This window comes from Takifugu flavidus, chromosome 10 (genome assembly GCF_003711565.1).
Source record: "Takifugu flavidus isolate HTHZ2018 chromosome 10, ASM371156v2, whole genome shotgun sequence".
Taxonomy (NCBI): Eukaryota; Metazoa; Chordata; class Actinopteri; order Tetraodontiformes; family Tetraodontidae; genus Takifugu; species Takifugu flavidus.
In genome coordinates this window covers 12,868,582-12,894,199 of record NC_079529.1, presented here as the reverse complement: position 1 = coordinate 12,894,199, position 25,618 = coordinate 12,868,582, and the positions used below count along the sequence as shown (strand labels likewise).

Sequence of the window (25,618 nt, the reverse complement as noted above, 5' to 3'; positions counted from 1 at the left end):
GAGATTAAGAGAGAGAGACTTGGATTAAACACTGAGACATTTGATGAGAACAGTCTGCCTAAAAACACCTGCCCAAAAACCAAAGGGAAATAGGGAGAGAGATGGAAGAAGGAGGGAGAGAGAGGGGGGAGGGAGGGAGAGAGAGGGGGAGGGGAGAAAGAGAGAGAGGAAGGAGGGAGATGGAAGGGATGGGGAGAGAAAGAGAGGGAAATGGGGAAGGAGAGAGAGAGGGGGGAGGGAGGGAGGGAGGGAGGGAGGGAGGGAGGGAGGGAGGGAGAGAGAGAGAGGGGGGAGGGAGAGAGAGAGGGAAGGAGGGAGGGGGAGAGCGCTCTATACAGGAAGGGAGGGGATGAGATAGGGGAGACAGATCCAGAGGTCTTTAGACAGCAGCATTGTGCAGAGGCTGGCGTGCAGACTGGCTGCTTGTTGGACTGAACAACCGCGCACGTACACACACACTCAGCTGAGGAGTGTGCACGACATGACCGCCGACACACACACTGTGTCATCAGAGAAGACATTCAGCACCGAGCCCGAGCAGCGAAAGAGAGCAGCATGTTTTTTGGTGAGTTTTAATCATTTGTGTGTATGTCTGTGTGTGTGCACACGCACGTGTTTGCACGTGCACATGGGCAAATCTGTGCACTTTGGCTGGTTGTGAATCCATAAATAAATAAAGAGAAGCTGTTGAGGTTTCTGTAAAGGGGGAAAGTGTGAACTTACGCACACTCCTCTGTGTTTGTGTGTGAGGTCCGATCATACGTGATGAGGGAGCACGCGTCCCCGTCCCCTCCGTCCTCCTGCTCTCTGGACAACGTCCTCTGACTTTGGGCCATTTTACAGTCGAGAGTCACTTCACTCTCTGTTTGGGCTCTAAGGTTTGAGGCTTGTAGACGGCTCAAGAGGAATTAAAGGGAAGCTCTTCCCATCAAGGCTCCTCTCATGGCTTCAATCCCAGATTAAACCAATCAGATTTACGGAGGCTCGTTTGTGGAGGAACTTTCTCTTGTTATGATACATGAAGAAGAAGGAGAAGGACAGAGAGAAGAGGAGAAATGTGAGCTGCTGAATAAATGAGCTGTCAGCGGCAGAGACAGAGGAATCCACTACTGATATTACCAGTTAGGAATTTGGCTCCCTGCCCTGATAATAACCCAGGCAGGAATGATGGGATGGAAGTGCTGCTTTGAGCTTTTACTGTAAAACACGGAAAACAGTCAAATGTCTCGCTTGGGTCCTGAGTGACGTGCACAGAGTTTATGAATGTCGAGTGTGTGGTAAATTACAACACAACACAACGCAACGTAACGTAACGTAACGTAACGTAACGTAACGTAACGTAACATGATGATCTGTGGACGTTCACTTCGAAGGCATCCGACATTGTGGCCTCGCTGAGCGGGGTGATATGGTTAATCAGATTAAACATAGATACCTTTGCTTAATCTGATTACAGTTTTGATATGAAAGTCATGGGACAATGCTGCAGTTGGTGAAACCTCTGTCAGCAGGCTAACAGGTCCTGAGGAGCCTCCAGCCTGGACAAGCTGCTGTGGACCATGTTGGACAGCAGTGAGACGTCCAGAGGTCAGAGTGCATGGGAAGCCATTGTTGGATGTGGTTCAGAAACAGCTGTGTTTGTTTCGAAGTTGCTGTCATGAGGGCGGAGGCAGCTTTGCTCTGCTAATCTGAAGCAGCGTGCACTCGCATACGTGCAGTTGGTGAGTTTTACGGAGCTCTGAGAAATGAAGTGAGTCTTGGAGTTCTGCAGTTGGAACACGGTCCTCAAACGGAGAGCTGAGGTCCACTTTGGACACATCAAAGAAGTCATCGGCATAGAAGTGACTTTAGTGTGTGTGAAAAGGAAAGTTGCTTTTTCAAGGCTCTCTCTGACTCCGCCAGATGTCGTCAGCAGCGCAGCAGGTCCGGCGTGCTAACAGGAGACGGGAAGATGGATAAAAGATTCATTTTTAATGCCACTCAGCGTCCTCGCGGCTTTTTACTCGCTCGTCTTCACTCAACAGGAGTGAAAAATGCCCGAGCGCAGAGAGGTATAGATTTCAGGAGTGGAGCGGAGGCACATCAGGATAGAGCCCCCCCCCTCCCACACACACACACACAGACTCGTGCGCACACGCGTGGCTGTGAAGGCTCCTGCTGTGGTGATGCGTCGTTAAACACAGCCTCAGAGGGGAGACATAAACAAAGAGCAGTGAAGTCAGATTTCATCTCAGTTCCTCACCCTGACTGGTTCAGCAGCAGAAGCCTCCAGAAGCTGCAGGTCCAGTGTGACCACTGGCTGCTGCTAATTTCATTAACAAAAAATGTCTGTCACAATATTCAGCCCTCCAGCTCTTTTAATTTGCAAGACAAGCTCCATTAATTGCTTTTTTGGCCCGTTAAATCATTTCCATTCACATTCATGTACTGGCCCCGGCCTTGAGAGCTGAGCTGCTGCTCCGTTCCGCAGCAGACAGACGTGGAGCTACATTAACTTTTATTTCATGTTTTCGGCACACTGCGTTATCTTATCCTCCTTCCGCTCTGAATTTGAACCCAATATCGCCTATTTTTGTCCTACAAGAAGCTTCAGACAGAATAATGATTTGGAGTGGTGAAAAAGGCGAAAGTAGATTCCAGCAGAAAAGATCCAGAGCACATGGAGCTGCGGTTAATGAGCCCATGTTGGTGTTCCTGGACGTCCACACTTCAAATCTGCAGGTCTCCAGCCTGGATCATCCATCTCAGCCAGCTCACTGTCCACATGCGAAGGGCTTTTGTGCTCAAAGTTCAAATGAAGTTGTGGAACTCTTGTGCCTGAAGGTCAGCGGTTCATTTATGGTTGTGTTAACCTGCCTTTAACGTTGACATTAATCACCGTTGTGCCTGTTGCTGACAGAAATATGGAAAGAAAACAAGCCGCAGACCTTTAAATACATTCCTGGTCTTTCAGTAGTTTATAACGATCCTCTGAGGGCGTCGTACATCACAGGAGGTACTGCTACGCCCGCTCTGCCAGCACAGATCCAAATATTAACTCACTTCAGCAGCTTAACGCAGGTCCGGTCTCCCAGAGCGACGGCTGTCACCTATGAGCTGCTGGAGCCCTGTGATACACAGTCAGGTTGAGGGGAGGTCTGAAATGGGCCTGAGACGTTGGTCTGCTGCTGACAGAACATGAGAGGGAAGAAGGCAGAGAGCAGCAGTTGAATCAGTTAAAGTTAAATCAGACGTGAGCGAGGACAGGGAGAATATTTGTTCTCTGCTAGTTCCTTTATTAAATGAATGCAGCCAATTTGGGGTTAAATGAGTTGTGTCACGGCTGCGGCATCCAACATGTGGCTTCTGTTAATATTGGTTAAATCTTGGACCTCTACGCTGGCATAAAAAACCAAAACACATTAATATAATATATGAGGTTGGGATGGGGGGGAGCAGTCTTCACAGGATACTAGAGTAAAGTGAAACCCGTACATGCAGAGACGGGACGCCTGATTTGTGTTGGAACAGTCCAAATCCTGGAGACGCTGCTCTGCTTCTCTTCCACAACACCCCCGACTTCTCGTTATCTTCGTGGATTCAGTTCCAAACAGATTTGCACGTGTGTGACACTGTTTTATGCTTCTTAATGCTTGCTGCTGACCGGCTGGTGTCACCTCCACAGGTCACACGTGTGAGAACAGCCTGACGCCTGCTCTCGTGCGCCCCACCATGGCTGCTGTACCTCCATCGCTGAGGATGAAAGCCTTCCTCCCGTTTCCCTTGGATACCACCTCAGTGGTGCGTCTCCTCCCTGGATTCAGCGCGGTAAGACCTGCAGGTGATGCCGCCTGTTTCCCCGAGTGCTGATCAGTGATGGCACAGCTGAAAAACCTGCTTCACTTCCAGTTTTATGGTCCAACTGTTTTAACAGTGAGTGTTTTAGCCAGAGCAGCTTGGCTCATCTGTTTTGATTTGCTGCTCAGACCAGTTTCGTGGAGAAGGTGTCGACATCTTCTATCAGGATTAAGTAGCAGAGGAATATCTGGTTATATTTGTCTTTGGAATGTTCCTCTTTCTGAGTGTGTGTAATAATGAACACACACTGAGACAAAAAAAGGAGGAAGAATCAGATGCTCAAGCTAAATATTAGAAAGGGAAACACAAGTAACGCAAAAAGGGGGTAAAACCCCAAACCTGCACGGACCTGTGTGAAAAAGTGAGTTGACAGAGTTATTTAAGGAATCTATAAATAGAAGCACAGCTTAACTGGTGTGTAAGCAGCAGCCATAAAAGCTGATGTTCCTGCTTCGCCTGCCCTTCCTCTACTGACTCTTTCATCCACACACACACACACACACACACACATGGCTTCACCTGGAGCACTCACCAACACTCACACAGATTTATTGATCTCCCCTTTGAAAGTAATTAATGCGTGTAAACATGACCTTGAGGGAATCCTCAAGGTCATCGGGAAAATTCAACGATTCTAGAAAAAACAGAGGCGGAAGAAGCTGTTAGTGTCTGCTCTTCAATTACAGATCAGAGATATGAAGACACAGAGCAGACACACACACACACACACACACACACACACACACACACACACACACACACAACACACACACACACACACACACATAAACAAGACTTGGCTAAATTTGGAGTGAACTGGGCTGACCTACTCTGGAGCATCTCTTGGTTGTGTGTTTGGATTCCTTCACCTTTAACAAGAGCTTTTACGCCTTTAACATAAACGTTCAACTGGATTCTGCTGAGCTGAGGTCAGATGTTGCTGATGTGCCATAAGGTTTTGATCATGTCTTCTTCTTAAGAGATCAGAAGATCTTTTCACACCACTGACAGAGACCTTAATCTTATAGTATTATGAATAACACACACACACAGGTGTGTTTATACCAACACCTGCGTGGCGAAGAGCTGAAGGCGACGCCTCACGTTGGTGCCGATTCTTTCTGGCTCAGACAAATGTTTTTTACCTCCAGGGTCAAAGAAGCATCAGCCAAATTTTATTTTCTTTCTCTGAGAAAAACCAACAAAAATGTGGCTTGACCAGATCTTGACACGACACCTCCTGCTCTTAGCTACACACCAGGGAAATAGAAACTTTTAGAAAGACAAGATGAGAATGTCAGAAACTCCAAAAAAGTTCTGCACTGCTTTACTCATAAGAATTTGTTTCCATTTCGAGTCTCGTCCTTGGAGAATATAAAGGACATGCAGAGGAGACTATTGTGAACAGGATTTGCTCTGAGAGTTTTAATTGATGACGAGAACAGTTGTGACTGTTCCCCATAAAGGAGCCACTACTTACAATACTTATATCACTAACAGTAGTTGACCAGCCAGAATATCCAAAGCTAAGCAGATACATTTAGAGTCTAAATGATGTTCACATTAGGTGTTTGGGTCTGTAGCCCCGCCCACTGTGGCCCCGCCCTCCTCCGATCCACCAATCACCAAGTGAGTTTGTGGGAGTGACGGTGGGACGCCCCAAGGGCCCCAACTGGTGGAGTCGAGCTTTGTGGGGCCACAGTGATGGAAGCGCACCTTCTAATTCCAAGACTTGTTTTGTCCTTTAAACTCTCCACAGGATCATCGAGGCCGAGGCTTCATTCATTTAGTTCATGTTTAACCAGGTCAAATCGAATGTAAACTAGTTCTCGTTGACAATGTCGACCTTGACAAGCCTCCGCTGTGTACAAACTCAAAGAATGAAGCAGCCCATGATTGCTGGGTGATTCTTTTCATTCTGTTTATGGTGATTTTTGTTTTGAAGCAACCATATTTTACTCTTTGTCCTCCATCCAACATTGGACGCGACTGTTGAGAAGCAGAAGAGGTGAGTTTTGGAGTGTAATAAACAAGAGCAGAGAGAGGGGGGAGAGTGTGAGGCTCAGCGGCGGATGTGTGTCTGGGTTTGGGTTTGTGTCTCTAAATTAGATCTTCCCAGCTGGGAGCTTATATGTTCTTCTGTCTGAAACAATATAAACTCCATTTTCCTCTGTAGAGTAATCAGGACAACGATTTATCGACATTTGCTGCTGATGTTCATGCTGGGAAATTGCTCTGTTGTCCTGCAGCACTATTGCCGGGTAAATTATGGAGCCGAGTCAGGGCTGAAAAGGGTCAAATTAAATCAAAAAGTAACATTTGAAATGGGTTTGACGGTGCAATACTGCCAGGTGTTGCATTTTTTCCATTTTCAATATTGTTTTTTGTTTTTACAGTTCTGTATCTTGTATCTTCAAAACTTTTCTTCACTTTACTTTTTCACATTTAGTTTTATGCGCCTGATCTGGTGTGTGTGTGCGCGTGTGTGTGTTGGGGAGGCGTGGTGTGGAACGGTGAGTGACAGCATGAACGGATGAGATGAAACTGAAAGTGTTCCCACCATTAATGTAGAGAGGAGACTTGCTTTTAGCTCAGGATATCTGAAATGGTCAAAGTTGCTGGTTTAAATGCAACAAATATGTTTTTAAAGTGCATCCATCAGCTTTAAAGACTTCCATTTGAGTTGCACGTCGAGGTTAAAGGACTCTATAAATTGCGTTCTCGTGGGAGGTTGGAAGGCCCAACAGTCGGGGAGGGCTGATGGAAGCCAGAGGTCCATCATGCAGAGTGCAGCGCACGTCTGGCTCCAATCACCCCTTTAGTTCACTCATGTTCTCGGCTTCCCGAGCCCCCTCCCCCGCGCTGATGTGTCTGTCAGCTCGCCGCTCGTGGATGGAGCTGAGGAGGGTTTTGATGAAGGTGCTGAGTGTGAAACAACTGCGTGTTCCTCCTGTAAACCGCCGTGATACAGTGGTTTCAGCACATGGGCTCTGGCTCTCAAAGGTGCTCAGAGAATCTGGGGTCGAACTCTGAAGCGTGGAGGAAGCTTTTGGTCGTGGGCCAGAGTCAGAGCACCATGCTCTCTGGACTTTGACGGAAACCTGGCTGATTCCTGTAAGCAGGAGCACGAATCAGGTGTTTCCTTGTTAGCAAATGCACAACAGGCGGCAACAGGAAGACCGGCGGATGGTTTAGAATTGTCCCACAGCTTGAGGGGGGTTGTAAGGTGGTTTATATGAAGCAGGGGGCATTATTTGAGGAGCTGGAGAAAGTTGGCTGACAGAAAAAGCCTGTGGAACTTTTCAGAAGTGTCCTGTAATGAGGAGCTGAGAAGCTGGAAAGCTCAGAAATAAGAGAATCAGTGAGGTGATGGAACATCGCAGAAGCTTGCTCAGCAGATGCAGGATTAGAATATAGGACTCCAAGCTCTTCTGGGTGTGTGCTGCATTGGTAAAACTCATTAATTTCAGGTGGCTCATGCATTTTTCTATGAGGTCATTGATTTGCGCAATCCAATAACCCCCCCTGCCCTCCCTCCTGTAGGTGCTCTCTCATTACCAAGGCTGTGTTTAATATTCACGGTTGAATATCATGACATTTATCTTTTTGTCTTTGCTTTTATTAATCTGTGCCATGAACTAAAGTCCCATTCAAAAGTTTTAAAGGTGCCCCCCCACAACCTTAGGTAACTCATGTACACGCATTGAAGTCACAAGCAGATCTGAGCTACGCTATCACCGCTAAGTTGGCTACGCTAACTCCAACTGTTCAGTGAGTAAGCCCCACCCCCTCCCCAACCATCTGGCCAGTGATTGACTGGAACCGGGTTTGTTATGTTTCGGTTTGCCGCCTGCGCCCCCTCCAGTGGTTTTTTGATGTCTACGACCCCCCTGTTGTCTCCAGAGACCAGGCTTTTCCTCAGAATCTCCAGGGGCAGCTAGCCGATCAGGAGGAGACGCCGATGATTTGAGACCAAAATCAAATCGCTCTGATGCAGGATGGAATTGTTCACCTTTAAACTCTGGCTCGACTTTTGATTTCACTTCATCCAAGATTCATTTCTCCATACAATATATTATACATGAAATTGTCTTTTTTTGTTTTTTTTTAACCAAAACACCTTTTTTCATTTGTTCATTAAAAGTCAGCGAGCAGCCATTTTCTGCCCTGTGTGGAATCTGACTTGCTAATTTTTTCCTCCTTCCATGTCTGTTGAACACTGGCTGACTCGTGTAACTGGGAGACATATAGGGGAGGATTCCACCTGACAGGTCATTTATCCCACTTTAACAGCAGTGAGGCTGGTGATGAATAGAGCATTCAGACCTCAGCATTGGAGATGGAGCTCATTAACCAGCCATCCTTATGTCCTGTAGACTTTATAGAAGTTGTTCCATCACACAGTTAATTCCTCAGCCCCTTCACATCACCTTTAGTCTGAATTCACCCACTTTAAAGCAGAAACCCAGCAGTCATTCTCAGCGGACGTTATTTTACCTTTGTTAAGCCGAGCTTTAATGATGACTAACAGCAGTAACTATGGCCCAGAGGTTAGCTAATGCTAGAAATATGTGTGAATATTATGTTGACACTTAGCAGCTCCATCCAAGAACAAAGCAGAACCGAGCCTGCCGCTTATTAAACTGCATCTTTTCATTGCGGTTTTTGAAATAACGAGCAATAACCAACCTCTCCATCAGGCTGCACCCACCCAGAAATACACTGGTGGTAACAGGACCTAATGGGGACAGAACCACTCCTGGTGAACCCTGGACACGGTCCCGCTCATCTGCTGGCTCACCGGTGTAAGTGGAGGCACGGCGTGCCGCCTGACATTTGCAGGGGATAATGAGGCGAGTTTGGGTTGTCTGGGTCAAATGAAGTGTCAAACATCAGGTTGCTCAGATTAGAGCACTCGTGCAAACAGCTTTGTTTGTGCACACTGTGATGGCATCGCAGCCAGAACCCTGGGAGAACACAGCTGCAGCAGCTGGTGGACCTGAACCTGGATGTTCTACTGTATAATGGTGCACGTGTGAAACGGAACACAAACAATGCAACCGTGACACAAACAAGGAGAGCTTCAATTCAGGTGAAAGGAAGGGGGGGGGGGTCGGCCAGATGAGGGTGGGACGAAGGTCCAGGACCAGCAGAAGTCTCACATGAACCCTGTTGCAGACTTCACTCATGTCCAACAGGCCCGTGTCTCATTCTAAAGCATTTACCTACTGTCCAAGTGAAGACTTTGGCCAAATCTCTTCTGTCTTGAAAGGTCCATATTTCAACAGCTGCAGCGTCCAGGAAATTCTCCATGTGAGCTACAGCTTTTCCAGACACGAAGCCCAGGCGGTGGAATTAAACCAACAACTGATTAACTGGAACATTGTTGTGTTTAATGAAACCTTCATTCTGATGCACACAAAACAGCCCCCCCACGTTTGTGGGACGTGTCTGAGACAACATTTGCCCTCAGGCCTGAGTTCATCAAGGGCTTCTCCTGTGATGGTGCTGAGTGGAGGAACCTGACTGAGATGGAGGGATCTTTGGACAGGAGCAGGACCTGTTTTAATCCCTGTCTGCTGACGTCAGTGGCAGCCAGCCCGATGAAGGGAAACAATTAGGGAGCAAACAGGATCAAGAGACATCTCATGAATTTACCGCAGAATTAACAATTCAACAGATGTTCAACACAAGTTCTTATGCTCATCCTCCTATCACACACACACACACACACACACACACACACACACGGAATAGAGCTCAGTGTTTCTTCACCCTCTGCGTCTCAGCACCTGTTTCTGGGTGTTTTTCACTCCCCGTCATTCTTAAAATGACTTTTCTGCAGACGTTCCATCCAAATCTACAGGTTTTTTCCTTTGTAAAACCATCAGTTCCCTGTGAAAACTCCATCTGCTCTCTGCTCACGTGTGATGTTTCTCTTTCGCAGCAGAGTTGAGCTGGATGAGTGGCGCCTGTCGTTGCTGGAATCTGACCATTGAAAGGCGAATCCCCCCCCCCCCCCCCCCCCCCATCTCCTGTTGAAGGGAAAGACGACATGATGCCTTCTTTTTTGACTTTCTGGTGCACGGCTGAGACCGAGTGTTGTTAAAACCGCTCCGTGTGATGCTTGCTGACATGTGTGGGTGTTTGCTCCGTGCCTTTCCACATGGATTATGCGTGTTTGTCATGCTACATTTGCCACCCCTGGCAGACGTGGCTCACGTGGTGTCGGCGTGGCTCGGTGGGTGGCTGATGGCAGCGCAGCTCGGGGAATAACCCGTCTGTGGCCCTCCAGCTGCTCTCTGCACATCAGCACTAAAGACCTGAGAAGTGATGGGGGGGGTTCTTTAAAGACACGTGGAATGACGCAAAATAGGAGGAGAAACTTTGTTGTGGGGAATTCAGTAACAAGGGTAGGGGGGGGGGTTATGTTCAGTGATTAATGAGAAGCAAATGTGCAGAAACGTCTCCTTTTTCTGGCCTCATGAGCAGAGCTTTACTTGACAGCGTGTGTGTGGTGGTGAGGGGGAGCTGTCTTGTCTCCAGCCCGGCGCATGTTTCAAGGAAGAGGTCATCTCTTCTCTCATGGCCCAGATGTTTGAACTGGCACCAGAGTCTTGGACCACTGGACCCGTTTTCCCCTCCAAACATGAGCCGACCTCGCTCAGTCTGGGCTTTGTCGCTCTCCTGCTCATTTCTAGAAGGCATTAGGGTGGAAGGTTGCGCGACGCTGCTTTCCTCGTGCTTCATTGGAGGACGTGGGCACCGTCTCCATCTCTGCGATAGAGTCTTCTGCTTTGGCTCACTGCTGCGCGGCAAAACAATCAGCAGCAGATCAGACGCAGATGTTCATCTGGCCGCTCAGAAGTGCTGATGTGACATCAGCTGATCCTGCAGCTGCAGTTTGATAGCGGCTATATATTATGAACATTTCACTCAAGGAACACTTGCTACAAAAGTGTTCTCCATTAAAGCTTAATGTATCCTTGTTGACTGGATTGGGCTGATGCCTCAACTATCCCATAATCTATAATTCTATCCTATTCTAACTGTCCCGACTCGCCACGGCTGCTTTGCGGCGTCTTGAGCAATCTCGGCTGTATCACGTTGGGACGAGGATCCCTGGGAAACAGCATCGCCATCTTCCGTTGATCTCAACATTAAAGTGGAAATTCAAGTGTAACAGTGACCGTTGGCATCCATCAGCCCCTCTCCTACAGGCCTGCTCGTGTCTCCTTCTACTTCTTAATGTGGTTCAGTTGTGTGTGAGAAGAATGCTTCCGTGACTTGTCCCCGGGCGTAAACCACAGTTAGACCGGGCCTTAATTCCATTCATCTGCCCTCACTTCTGAAGCTCGCTCAGTCACAAACAGCTGCCCACGGTTCACAGCTCCACCATCGAGCTCAGCGTTTTTCCAGCCGGGAGTCCTTTAGAGGGAATTTGTCCATCGTGGGGGTTCGTTCATATCCGCCAGGGTATCTTGGGACTTGGAGGACGTCCGACCTGACCTCATCAGCCTCTTCAGTCTCCTCCAAACTGCCTGAAATAGTTTCCATTTGAAAAGAAACTCCTGTAGCTACTCCCTGACAAACTATCAATTAAGCTTCTATGTAAATCTTTGAAAAGGGAAAAGAGCAGAACTAGCTTTTCAGAGTATTTCTGTCAAGTGTTTGGAGAGGCTGAGCCATTCTGTTTCCTCTGAGGACAATTAAAAGTAGAAATCCAGTAAGTCAGCTTTAGCACTGTTGAACGTGTTAATGCTTCAAACTGTTTAGATGGAAACACAACTAATGAGTAAAGCGCACGGCAGTGAGACAGCCAAGCGCGTGATGCAAGCTGCAATTACAACCCACGCACTTTTAGAGGAGTTCAAAACCCATCAGCAACTTTGGTATGATTAGAAGGCGACAAAATATATCCGCAAAACCTCCATGAGAAGACAGCGGAACGTGTTACGTCTGAGTGCAGAGGCTTTATTCAATGTTGTGAGTGTGATAATGAACAGGGGCATTAATGGAAGACCCCAGAACTGAAGCCGAAACATGTTTTATCACCTAATGAAACCCTTTTCCCGGTGTGTGTTTAAAGATCTGGTTGAGAGGTTCTGGACTTTGGAATGACTGATTATTGTTACCATAGTAACAACACCTTAGGTTCCTTGCTGCGTGACTTGTTCCGTGTGTAACTCAGGGGAATTAATATTGATTTGTTGACGTTTCAGCGGGTTCGTCTCTTTGGAGAACACGAACGGACGCGAGAGCCAAGCTGATTTACAGGTTGCTCTTAACTGGGTTTTTCTGGGCTTGTTCATCCTCCAGATGGACCCCGTGCAGAAAGCCATCCTCCATCACACCCTTGGACTCCCACCTGCCACAAAGAGGAAGCACGCTTCCTGCGGTGTTTGCCAAATGCGGTTCAACTCACAGGTGAGCAGAGTTCTCTGCTGCAGGTCAGAGAAAAAGCAACACAAACAGCAGTCAGATGAACCCACAACGGAACCGTGGTGTCAGGGCTGCTGCTCTACCAAAGAACAGGAAACAAGGTCCAGGAGGACTTCACGGGACGACCTGTGCCTCTATAAAGCATGTTGGACACGATCCATGGTTGAAGAAGTGCTGCACAGCTAGACATGGATGTAAATATAGATTTAATAAACACTAAAAACCATCCAGGTGTCTCCATCTGCTGGAATCAAATGAGGGCTGACATTTTACAAACAGTTCAGCTTCGCCAGGCGCCAAAGTTCTGCTCGTCCTGAGGCCATCGCTGACATCATCGCTGACATCATGACATTATTTCAGATCCAATTTCACAAAGAAGCAGGCATATATTTACATTACAAAGCACATCTGAAGCATAGAAGAACCTGAAACAGCGAGAGGATTTTAGGTTTTAGTTTCTGACGTAAAGCTGCTGAAGCCCCTTAGATCAAAGATAAGGATGTAAACTAATGAGAACTGGGTGTAACCAGCTCTGAATCTCATTACTCCAATAATATGTGTTTATTTAAACCCAGACGATGATCACTTTTAGCTTTTGCTATTTTGCAGCGTAATATTTGGTTCCTGTTTTGAATTACAGCAGTTTTCTCCTCTGTCACCAAACAGCTGGAGTCCCATTAGCTTGTGATAGTTGTTCTGCTTTTGGAGTCCCAACTTCCCAGTTTGTCCCACATCTGCTCTGCTGGATGGTTCTGCTGAACCCAACCGTGCGTGGCGAGTGAAGCTGAGCGTCAGTGACTGTGGCGGGGTTCCTCAAACGGCCAAACCCTTCAGATGTGGTTGTTGATGATGGTGAAGTTCAAATCAGGGACACACCCCCCCTCCCTGAATGTGTGTGTCACCTGACCTCACAGCCAGGAAGCTGAAGGTTTCCAGAAGGAAGTGGGGACATTTGTCCCCCTCTGTGGTGGAGCTGAGCTGGCCACAGCGAGACTGCTCAGAGACACGCGTGTGCCCATCACACACTTTTGATTTAGTTTTAGGAGTGAGCAGCCTGAGCAGGTTCCCTCCCTCCGTGTTCCTCTGGTTTTGTTGCTGATCTCACTGTTTCTTGCGACAGAGCCAAGCGTTGGCCCACCTCAAAGGCACCAAACATGCCAAGAAGTTAAAGGCCCTGGACGCTCCAAAGAGTAAGCTCAAAGGCTCAGGGGTCACTGAGGACTCTACCAACCTGGAGATCACCAAGAGCAACAGCAGCTCTCAGCTCACGGACTCTCCTGAGGGGGCAGGTTTGTATTTCTCTTCCCCAGATTTTCCCCTCTTCCCTCCCCTTATTGCCGTTTTGCTTTGAGAAATGAGTGTTAGACCCAGCAAAGACACCTTTTTGGAATGTTAGCGGTATCTCACCCAGAATGTGATCACTCGGTTGCTGGACCGCACCCTTGGTTGATGATACGAGCCAGTGGCTGGCTGCCAAACAGCTCCTCTCACCCTGAGTTTGTAGAGCTGCAGAGCGGCGTGCATCAGCCCGGAGCCAGACACAACCTCGGTAACTCACTAAACAGGAATTTACTTCCCTTCCAAAAACTGGGTTCTGGATTTGCAGCTGAGCAAACAAATAATGAAGCGATGTGACTGATTGTGACAGAAATTAATCATATTAATCTCAGAGCTTCACCCAAGCATCTGACTCTGGTTTGGGGGGGCGGGGGGGTTATTATAGATGATGTTCTCTGGGATTTACAGCTCTCAGGATGGAGCAGGGAAGGGAAATATTCTCGTTGTTCAAGTTTTCTCACCTCGGGCCAACGTTTAAAATCCAAAAATAATGTCTGTTGTCATGAAGATGACGCCTGAACATGTGCGGCCCCCTCCTCTCTGCTTTAGTGCTGATGATGCCTCCTTTGGGAAGCTTTTATTCCTGCCTTCACTTCTGAATAATTAGTTTGGGGTTCTGGCTCTAAAGTGATGGCCTGGGACACCTTAGTGCAAATATAAGGGAATAAACAGGACCGGTCTTCTCTGAAGGACCAATATTGCACACACTCCAACTCCAACTCCAACACAGCCTCAAACATATGATTAGGAAACACATGAACACACACACATTATTCAGGCTTCAATCCTGAGAAGGCCTGGGTTGGTGTTGGGTGGTGAATAATAATCTTCTCAACTGTCAGATCATGACAAAATGAGAAGTTCAGCAGGTGTCGATGCTGAACTTTGATGTCACTCACTTATGGTCTTGTCATGGTTCAGCGCCGTGATGCTGCTGTTCATGTCAGGTGTGGAGAAAATTCATCAAACCTCCAAAAATGTGTTTCCTGAAATCAGATCTGAACGTTCACGATTGACAGCTGAATGAGCAATGTAGCATAAGTCAGGTGGATGACTCAGCCTGTGTGTGTGTGTGTGTGTGTGTGTGTGTGTGAGTGTTGACCCAAGGCGCCATCTCTCAGTTCCACTCCAGCGCTCCAGGAAATGTAGCCTGGTATTAGCTATTAAAGGGCAGATTGTCAGGGAGCCTCTGACAGCAGCTGTAGAACCAGCAGGGCTGTGGGGGGGCCCTCCTTAAACCACCCCACTTCTTGCTCCTTGGATGCCCACAAACCCCTGCGCTTGGTGAGGACAGTTGGACGGGGGGACACGCCCCTGGGCTCTAAATAGTCCTACCTCTGCTGGCGCGGCAGCATCGAGGGTCTTCACCAACTCCCAGACAGAAACTGGGCTCATTCGTTTCCTTTGAGGTGGAAAAAAAAAGGGGTGGGAATTCAAATCCGTCTCTTCAGCTGCTCATAAATATCAAACATGGCACTTGTGAATACCTGTGCGAGCTATTTTTACGCCTTATCGACCCTTTATTACAGGAACATTCGCTCATTACTCTTTTCTCATTTGTTCAGTCCTGATAATAACGGAGGGAGAATTCAACAGAACTTTGGAGTCACAAAGGCATTCTTGTCAGCACATAATCTGAGACAGCCATTTTAATTAAAGAGCTTCACGTGTCCTGATTGAGGAAGGTAATCAGATCTCTGGGGAGCCCTGATTCTACCTGATGGAGAGACTCTCTGAAACGCTTGAGAAGGTGTTCTGACTCCCTCCTTGTCTTCCTCACTCCCACCTCTCCAATTCGTTCTCTTTAATTACGCACTCTTTTACCCCCCTCGTTCTTCAGGGTTTGCTTTATTTTCCGGGCTAACTTTCATTTAACTTTTACTCGGCTCCGTGTTTCTTTGTGTCCTCATTTCTTATCCTCTCCTCTGATTCTCTCTCCCTCCTTTGACTTTGCTGTCAGGCTGCCCCCCTCCACCCCCTCCTATACCTGCTTTGGATTGATCGCAGCCATTAACCCCATTAATGAGAAGGGATTGAGTTCTTAACTGGACCTCGCAGAGCCAGTCCATCCCCAGACTGGGAATATGGATTTCTGGAGGTTTTGCAGATAGCATCCTCGGCCAGCTGAGGACGCTTTAATCACCCGCTCTACATGAAATGGGTTTATAACGCCGCCAGGATAGATGGCCACGCATGCACAATGTCACATGGATGACATCACACAGCACCTATTCATGCCCTTGTTTTACCCCCTCATTGGTTATAAACTGGACAACCTTCTGCTTCCGCAGCAATTTAGAACAATTTTTCTATTGTAAAATTCCTCAAGTGTGGAAGAAACTCTGGGGTAAACCAGCCGGCAGGTCAACGCCGCACCGTCTGTGTCCCACTGAAGCGGCCTGTTCGGCAGGATTTCTGCCGTTTGCAACCTTCATTTTCCCTCCAGCCTCAGGAGGAGCCCTGAGAGGAGGACGCTGGCTGTGCTGGGTCAGCTGCCTGCTAGAAGTCCTCGGGAATTACACTGGAATGACCTGAGACCTCTTCACTGATGGTTGTTTTATGATACAGGGCAGCTTGTAGGATGTAAATCAGGCACCGTAGTGACACGATTCCCTCGTTATCATGTCTTGGGGAGTTCTCAGGCTGATTTTGGAGCATGAGGTCTGTGGATTTTGGAGCATGAGGTTGAAGCAGAGGAGTCCTTCCCCCACCGTGACGGGAGGGGGGGGGGCTGCACAAAAAGAACTGGGGCCCGAGCCCAGTTCAGCAGACTCCTGGACCAGATGCTCTCAGGCAATAAAACCTTAGAAGAAATAACGAGCCTGCAGATATTTGCAGTCATTTAAAACAAATGTCAGCGCAGCAGATCAATGAGTCCTTCAGCTCGGTTAAAGAGTTGTTGATTTTTAGGATCTTAAGATTCTTGTTCGAATCCAATCTAATTTATGACCACTTACACCTGCCCAGAGGCACAAAATATGTCTGCTGGGTCTAAGATTCAAACTCTTAGCAGAAATGAAGCTGGTGATGCTCGCAGGTCTCCTCTGATGGCTGAGATCTTACAAAAGTTCCCTAATTCCGTATTGATCTGCTCTCTTGGCCGGCTAATCTTCATTTTGTGACTCTGAAGTACAGAGAACTCTGATGCTTTGGCATCGATCAGAACGTAATGTTTTTCTTCAGTGCACCGGCAGCTCTCAATATTCTGATGTTTTATGATTAAGACTTATTGATCCACTGCTGTTTTGTTCCCAAAATGTCCAAGAAACCAGCAATTTGTATCGATGCACTGACAGTGGATTAGAATTAGTCTGTTCTATAACAGGATGCCACTTGGACCGTCTGTATATTCATTCCCTTCTGTTAGTTCATTTGATTTTTAACTGTCAAACTATTTTACATTACAAGAATTCCTCACCTATTGATGAAATGTTGAGTTTTATGATTCTCACCTTTATTTATTTTCCATCACTTTAAAAAAAAAAAAAAAACCTCAGATTTGGTTGTTTTGCTTCTGCAGATTCATCAGGATCTGCACCGTTTATCCTTTCACTCCTGCCCAAAGAGGTACAACCGCCTGCATCATCGATGACCTCATCGACGCCAGCGCCCCTGGCCTCTCCTCTCACCACATCAGCTCCACGCTCAGAGCCTTCCACAGGCGAAGCGGAGGAAGAGAGACCCCCAGAGCTCCCATCGGAACCAGACCAGGAACCTGAAGCTAAGGTGGCCACAGACGCAGAAACAGAGGAGGAAAAGGCTCGCCGTCTGCTCTACTGCTCGCTGTGCAAGGTGGCCGTCAACTCAGCATCACAGCTGGAAGCCCACAATAGTGGTAAGAGACACGTGGGCGCTCACATGCACAGATGAAGCGATGTGTTGATATCACTGATATTTATAGTTCTGGGCACGTTCCTTATATGGAAGGATTAAAGTCAATGAAAATGTCCCAGTTTCATTATTTAGAGTGTCGCATATAACACATTTCTGTGGGACACCTGGTTTGGATTTGTTGAAGTTTATTTGGTTTGGATGTGTTCTAGCAGGCAGTTCTGGAATTTTCTGGATGTTTGGGAATGTGTGTGAAAGGGAGGCTCGAGCGTCAGTACGTTTACAAGGCAACCAAAAAACAGGATTAATGTCTTGATAGTCAGATTAAGCGTGTTTTTGTACACGCAATAGACATGTTAGTCCAACTATCAGTGTTGTCACAATCAGACATAAATGTGATTGGAAATCATTTTTAACGTGTATACACCTAAATCAGAGTCCAACTACACAACACATGTGCACATGCGCCACAACCCCCCACACCCCACCCCCACCCGGCGCATGACCCAAAAACATCAAGGACTACCTGAGCAGCAACATGGTCAAAGCTCCCAGGAACGCTCATTTTTGGATGGGAGAGTGCTCATGCTAACCCAGCTGAAGGAGCTGAAGATTTTAAAATACATGACGGAAGAGAAGAAAAGACAGAACGGGGGGTCGTAACAACCCGCCGAAAAGGCTCACATCGCCACCTAGTGGTAAGGAGGAGGACATTCTCCCATCAACTGGGGCAAAAACCCATATCCACTCCAAATAGTGTACTTTGATTAAGGCCCTGATATAGAAAAGAAAATTGTGCAAATGGCTAAAGGTGTGAGGAGCAGTATTCAAATGAGGAAGAGCGAAAAACGCAAAAGAGAAATTCGAACGGCGTTAGAAGAGCTTTCAGAGGCATGAACACCCAAGTAATCTCCAGAGAAATCTAAACATCATAAAGAACATGCGACATGGAGCCACATCTGTGCCAAAGAAAACGCTGTTGGGAAAACAAAGAAAACAGGAGCTGCACCTGCCCCTCAGACGTGCGCGACCACATCCCCTGGTTTAGTAAACCGTACTGCGCAAGCTAACATTTTTCATTTTTCACAGTATTTTGCGCCCCCGAGCAGAAGTGCCCTTATTCCATATTCATTAAGGTGCTAATTGGACAGCCCAGTCTTAGTAGATCAGCTGACACGTTTTCTTTTGAGTGACGTCAAGTTTTCACATGTTTTTTTAGACACATAGCCTCAGTACAGTAAGGAGCCAACACGAGCAACATGAGGGTGAAGGACCCCCATGTGGATTAAATGGGAGGAGGGCAGTGAAGCAGGAAGGTGCTGGGGCTGAAATCTGACTTGAGGGAGATGACGTGGGGAAGAAGCTGAAGCCTCTGTTCTGTCCAAACCAAGTAAAGAAACTACTTGGGCTGGACCAACGTAAAAAAAACAGTCTGAGAGTTCTGCCGTGGGCCGAACCCAGGTGGTAAACGACTAGTTTGTCCCAGTAACTGTGGTGGGGATGGAGAACATGGCATCAGTGGACGAACAGATGTGAAAGCTTCCTTCTCCCTGCTGGTGTTAAAGTACATCCCGGCAGGGGAACAAGCTCCCATGGTGGGAGGGGAAGGGTCCATCTCCTTCTCAGCCCTGGGGGATGGACATCAAGGCACTCGGCTGCGTGATTGATACAGTGAAAGGTACCCTCAGCTCCCTGAGGTCCAGCTGAGTCAACCACCCTCCCTCAGGGTGCCTTGTCAATCACGCTGTGATGGTGCTACCACCCAGAGCAGTGAACAACTGCCAAGAGCCAATGTTAGATTCCAAATAAGGCTTTTTTGGTAAAAGAGAAATGGAAGAAAAACTGATGGGTTGACACCATGACATAATCCCCTGGTCAGGTAAGCAGCTGTTGACCAGGCAGGAGTCATTCTGGCCGTCCCAATGGTAGCGGTTCCAGGAAAAATATAGTAAATAAAGTATGCAATTTTCTTTCTGCATTGATCTCAGCTCCCTCAACAACCTGAGCAGATACGACTCCTGTCATGGCTCCATCATGAACAAGGGGGCACAGAAAAGAGAGACAGGGTGGTAACATGTCTCAGTAGGAACATTCAACAGTGCTGACCGTCCTACTGAGACATGCTACCACTGTGTCATAAAACAGGAGGTGCTGGCCCTTATCAGTGCTCTACTGTCGTTCCATCAACCTGAAGGTCAATTAGCCTATTGATTGATTGGGGAACTGCAGGTATCCAACTTCACAACTGTCCACAGACCAGGTGCCATGGCAACACTGGTGTCCTGTCCTGATAGCTGTGTCTCAGTAAGGAATGCCAAGAAGGGGACACACAGGACCAGGCCTGTGGCCTGGCGGCTCCTCTTGGACCAGGAGTCTGACACCATAACGATTGGTTAGGGGCTGGTTAAAGGCTTTCAGATAACCCTCGCGGGTTTCTTTGGGACATTACAATATATTTAAATGTATCTAGACATCACACTCATTTTATTGACTTTTTACTGAGTCTGTCCAAAATCAAATATATCCAATATCCAATTTTTACCGCTCCTGATTTATAAGTTGCTAGATAAGTTCTAAAGTTATTTTTTAAACTCCTGGCTGTACAGTGTACTCGGTAAAGTGACTACCAACACATAAATACACATTAAATTACAATTTTCTTGAGGAAAAAAAACTCTATAATAATAAATATATAATAAGCACTTGGTGTTCTAATAATCAGGCTGATTGATCCTGACAACCTCTCATATAAACTGTTACTTTGTACATTTTTATGATTGTATTTGCATCCTTTTGAAAGCCTGCCAGACATTTAGTGGCCTTGCTGCGCCGTTTCCATAGCAACTGGAACACCGCTGATTTAACGCAGAATGTGTTCAATGTGGTTTTTAGTGGCCTGTTCTTCCACTTAAACTGCAAAAACAGTGACAGCTTAAGATGGTCTATATGCACGTCCCTTTGGTATAATTCATTCCTGCAAAAACACCAGAACGTTAAGATCAGATAAAACCTGAACAAAACACCAGGAAACTTTCAGGAGCTTCCATGGAGAGTCAGTAGTACAGGAGGTCCATAAAAGATGAGGGGAAAACACACAAGGGTGACATTTAGGCCTCTGTCCAGCACAGACAGGAGGCAGAAGTGGGACTAAATACCTGCAGGAAGAGGCGGAGCCAATTACACACAGCAGGAGAGGCAGTGAGAGGGGGGACAGGAGAGAGATAGAGGGAGGTAGGGGACAGGAGAGGGAGTGAGAAGGGGGACAGGTGAGGAAGAGAGAGGGGGGGGTAGGAGAGAGAGAGGGGGGTAGAGGAGAGAGAGGGAGAGAGGACAGGAGAGAGAGAGGGGTAGGGGACAGGTGAGGAGAGAGAGGGGGGATAGGAGAGGAGAGAGAGGGGTAGGAGAGAGGACAGGAAAGAGAGAGAGGAGACAGGGAGAGAGAGAGAGAGGGGTAGGGGACAGGTGAGGAAGAGAGAGAGGGGACAGGAGAGAGAGAGAGGTAGGGGACAGGAGAGAGAGAGGGGTAGGGGACATGAGAGCACACTGGGAAAAACCCACAAAGACACGAGACAAGCTGAATACAGATGAAACACACCACTAACCAGAAGTGGACACAGGAGACACAAAGCCAGATTACCAATAGAGTTGATGCTGTTTTGAGAACATCGTAAAAGTGCCCAATCACCATCATACAAGCTAATTCCTGATTATCCGCATCAATTAATGCAGGAGAAAACAGAATTATGATCATTTAATAACCATCAACCATTTTACCCAAGATGGACACAAGGCCGGCGTCGTCTCAGTGTCCTCAATGTGCTTCACCTGCAGGTACGAAGCACAAGACCATGCTTGGGGCCAGGACCGGGGTGGGCTCCATCAAGTCCTTCCCCAGGACGGGGGTCAAAAGTAAACTGGCTCCATCCACCAAAAGCAGCGGTCTGCAGAACAAGACGTTCTACTGTGAGACGTGCGACGTGCACGTCAACTCAGACACTCAGCTAAAACAGGTAGGACAGAAGCTTCTCAAAATGCTCCCGAAAGGCTCAAACAAACAAACAAACAAGTGAATAAATAACAAAAATCATTTCAGATAATAACACAAGTCACTGCCTTTAAAACTGGAGGAGAAATATGGCAGAAATGTCTTAAAGTGTCCCAGTAAGGAGGACAAACTCAGCTGGATTTGATCTAAAAAAAACCAAACAAGATTTATCATACATGAAGGTTTCTGTCCCAGATTTAAAGCCAACAAAGCTCCTCCTGATCCAAGTCAGGAAAGTGGTCGCTGGCTAATGTGAAGGAAATCAGATTAGCGAAGAATGCTAGCAAGAGCCAAGTCTGTTAGCCTCCCATCGATTTCCAGCGTCCTGGAGGGCTCTGCTGAGAGTCCTCCTGGAACAAACGTCCTCTCTGTTGCTCTGGGGCGTTCTTCAAATCTTCTTTCCTCGTAGCGTTTGATGCAGTCACGGCAGGATTTACTCTAAACTACCTGTGAAGCTCGCTGAAAATAGACCGGCTTCCTGTAGAGTTCTCATGCCGAGACCTGTGCAGGAAAATCCAGCGTGAATAACGAGGAGCTCACTGGGGAGGGACATGAAGCCACACTCCCTGCTGCCCTCAGCACATGCACACGCCCGTCTCCAGGCGGCTGGGATGGAGGAACGGGGGTCCCGGGTTCTGGTGGCCCCTGCCTCTCCAAACCCATCCAGTCCTGAACTGACTGGCTAAACTCAGGCAGGAGAAGAGCAAACTCCAATGTTCTATTGTTAGAAATTCCATTTGGCAATTGTTTGCTTTTTTCATTTTGACGTTTTTCCTCCACCTGACCTCCAGTTTTGTGTTCCCTGGCTCCGCTGGGCTCCAGCACCACAGCTGGTCCCTCATAAATCCAACCATAAAGTCACTGGATGGTTTGAATGGGGACCAGATCAACGCAGCCCCTTGACCAGTAATTTAGGAGAGCAGCTATCAAACCTACATTCCCAGCTTGATTCGCCAATCATCAGTAAATGTGTATCAAGGTCGTCCCTGGAGACGGACTTCCTGTTAGTCCCACGTCAGTGTCGTTACGGTCCCAATAACTGTCTCTCCAGAACCACGTGGAACATCCTGCTCCTCTGAATGTGAATGTGTGTTACTGAGGAAGGCACTGACCAGTGGTGATACTGGGAACAGTGGACAGCTGAGATCGCCTGATAAATGACTGTCTGATGTCTCCGTTTCAGCACATCAGCAGCCGGAGACATAAAGACAGAGCAGCGGGGAAACCGGCCAAACAAAAATACAGCCCCTACACCAAAACACAGAAAGGCCAGAGCAAACAGCCGGTAAGTGTCCAGCCTGCTGGCGGCTCCCGTCTTATTACACAAGTCCTGCTGTCACCTGTGTCCGCTCTGTCCTCGTTGTGGGTTCTTTGGTCCCTTTCAGAGACGGATACATCGAGACGCTCTTTACTCTCATTTACTGTCTGTTTCTGCTCTGCCTGCTTCTGCCTGATGCAGAGCGCATTAAACCCTTTGACTGTCCTCTTATCGTGTCAACACAAATCCAAGTGACGCACCTTCAGAGCTGCAGCGTTTCTGAGACCAAAGCTAACGTGCAGCTAGCGTTAACGTGCAGCTAGCGTTAGCATTCAGCTAGCGTTAGCATTTAGCTAGCGTTAGCATTCAGCTAGCGTTAACGTGGCGAGGAAAGGCTCACATTCAGCTTATTTTGTCTGCCAAAGCTCATGGAATGTTCTAAGAAGAGGAAAAGAGGGTTCTTTTGCTCGCTGACGCTCCAGGAACCAAAAGATATCACGTGTTTTCTCTGTCCACCTCTGCCGTCCTGCAGACACAGACGATGTCTCAGGTGTTTGTCGAAGGTGCCTCTGCTCCAGGAACTGTTGTCCCTACAGTTCTCCTGCGTTTGTCTGTGTTGACTGTGTTTCGTCTGTGTCTCCGTCAGATCAAGCTAACGCTGGGTAAAGAGCTTCAGTGTCAGCCGCTACCCGCTCAGATCCTACCCGCTCACCTGGCCGCCATGGCGGTGGCCGCCGCCGCCATGAGCGGCTCCGTCACGCACCGCACGGGCCACGCCACGAGCCCCGCGCCAAGCCCCGCCCTCTTTCAGACGCAGACCCTGTCTGCGGCGCTGCTCCGGCCCGCCCCGGGGCCCGTCAGGACCTCCCACCCACAGGTCTTATTCTCCCCATACTGACCAGTTTGACTCAGGAGGTTATGCTCCATCGTCTAGGCCAAGGAGGACATCTCCACCCCAGGACCGCCATCGTCCTGGGTTCCTCTCCTCGTGTGGATCCTCCTACCTTTAAAGCTAAACCAGCCTGCTGCGAGGCACAATGTTCCCAGTATTCCCGTTTCCTATGCCATACTGGAACCAGTGACAGCTACTCAGACCCCACACATGGACCTACATGGTACTGCAATAATAAGACTGATCCTCTGAACTATGCAGGAAGATGATCCCACCATGCAACGTTTCCACTGACGAAGGGATCACGATGCTTTAGAGGAAGATGACTGTGACGCTCCTGATGAAGGTCCTCCTCCCCGTCTGTTTGCACTTTAACTCTTCCTCTATCGACGTCCACATTAGAAGCTAGAATGTGTGCTATGGATACGGTGTCGTGTGTGTGTGTGTGTGAGTGAAAATTGAATGTGTGCTAATGTCCTCACAACTCTATATGTTCCTGCACCAGAAACCCATTTACAGTGTGGTTCCTCACGACAGATGCTGAGACCGACGACGTCAGTGATCCTGTTTTGTTCTCTATAGTTCTACCGTCTGTGGTTAAATGGAAACAGACGTGTCCACCAGACGTGTCTCCACCCCTGAGGAGCCACAGAGGGTCGCGTGCTGTTGTCAGTGTGTATAAATGGAACAATTTCAAATAAAGCTATTCTTAATTTGTCAAATCTCTGGCTTTTGTCCCGCGTGGTGCGTCAGGACGTTCACTCCTTGCCACGCGTGGAGGACTGATTTCAACAGTGCGTCAAATGAGCGCAGGTATTTGTCCGTCCGTCCCTCTGTCCAGCTTTGGGACATCTAAAGCAGGTCAACCCCTGCCCCCCGGGGGCACCATCTTCTAGTTACTCCTGAACGAGAGAGCTGGATGAAGGGGCTCAACCTCAGAGATCAGGAGGCCTCCTGGACCTTTAAGGTGTGTCCCTCCAGAAGAGAGCCTGGGAGCAGAACTAGGACACGGTGGACAGATGATGTCCCTCAGCTGGCCTGGGAACGCCTTCGGGTTTCCCTGGAGGAAGAATGTCCCTCAGAGGCTGCTCCCCCCGTGACCCAGACCCAGATAAACAGCTGGAAGACGGATGGATGGAGAGACGGATGTAAAGATAGAGGGGGAAGGTTGTGACACAGGTGAACGAGACGCATTAGACTTACAGTTAGAATTAAGATGGAATAAATTAGCTTAATACGTCAGAGATGCTCTGTGGCCTGTAACAAGACCACGTTTCCATTAGCAACAGGCGCTAGAGGTTATTGGTTCTATACCAAAGACACGAGCCTACATTATTGGTGGCTAGCTTTATGTTTTTAAGTTAGCTAGACGTTGCATGAAAGACTTTATTTACGTTTTATGTGCACGTAGTTGGCCGGCACGAAGCCCCTCGTAAATATTTCCTTTGAGACAGGAGGACAAAAAGACCCGTCATCACCTCGGGACGTGAATGATGCCTGACATCTTGGTGCCGCTCTTCCATAACAGCGGGACAACAAAGATCCTGCCCCAGTATCTTGGCGGGAGCCCGACCATGAGCACCATAAATCACGAGTCCAGAACCCTCTCGGCTGTTCGGTTCAGATTTTTTCCACGTAGCGTAAAGCTTGTTCATCGTCCCCTCGTTTGTAGGACATCCATCTCCAGCATCCCTGACAAATGAACGCTGCTCATCCAGCCAGTCACCCAGGGAAGGAGTTTTCCACCCAGCTGCTGTCCAAGGGCAACACGCACGGCCGTGGGCGTGCACGTGGGCCCTCACGAAGATCTGCCAGCGGAGCCTCTTTATCTGCTCTTCAGGGGTTGCAGAGAAACCCTGATGAGAGCAGAATAACATCAACCAACGACCATCATGAAACCTTGAGTAGCGGCTAAATGACACTTGAAAGCATTTAAGGTGTTTCACCTGTGGCTGATCTGTTCACCCACTGTTGT

General features: G+C 48.0%; 1 protein-coding gene across 6 annotated transcripts; it reads left to right on the top strand.

Annotated features, from left to right (window-relative positions):
• The first annotated feature begins 353 nt into the window (after positions 1–353).
• znf385d (zinc finger protein 385D) lies at positions 354–24,365 on the top strand. Of its 6 annotated transcripts, none has more exons than XR_008952330.1 (9): positions 357–565; positions 3,665–3,807; positions 12,157–12,264; positions 13,400–13,568; positions 17,138–17,452; positions 21,280–21,458; positions 22,677–22,778; positions 23,398–23,989; positions 24,226–24,365. XR_008952330.1 is itself a non-coding variant. In XM_057045110.1 (8 exons), exons 1-8 carry the CDS (start codon positions 556–558, stop codon positions 23,647–23,649), a joined length of 1,278 nt encoding a protein of 425 aa, XP_056901090.1. In that variant the 5' UTR covers positions 357–555; the 3' UTR covers positions 23,650–24,365. The 6 variants fall into 6 exon arrangements, 4 of the variants coding, with proteins under 4 accessions (XP_056901093.1, XP_056901090.1, XP_056901092.1 ...); XR_008952329.1 differs by having other exon boundaries at positions 24,181–24,365; XM_057045110.1 differs by having other exon boundaries at positions 23,398–24,365.
• The last annotated feature ends 1,253 nt before the right edge of the window (positions 24,366–25,618 follow it).

Coding starts and splice junctions, on each gene's coding strand:
- znf385d (XM_057045110.1), top strand. Junction 17,453..21,279: donor GCTGGAAGCCCACAATAGTG/GTAAGAGACACG, acceptor CTTCACCTGCAG/GTACGAAGCACAAGACCATG. Junction 22,779..23,397: donor AAGGCCAGAGCAAACAGCCG/GTAAGTGTCCAG, acceptor TGTCTCCGTCAG/ATCAAGCTAACGCTGGGTAA.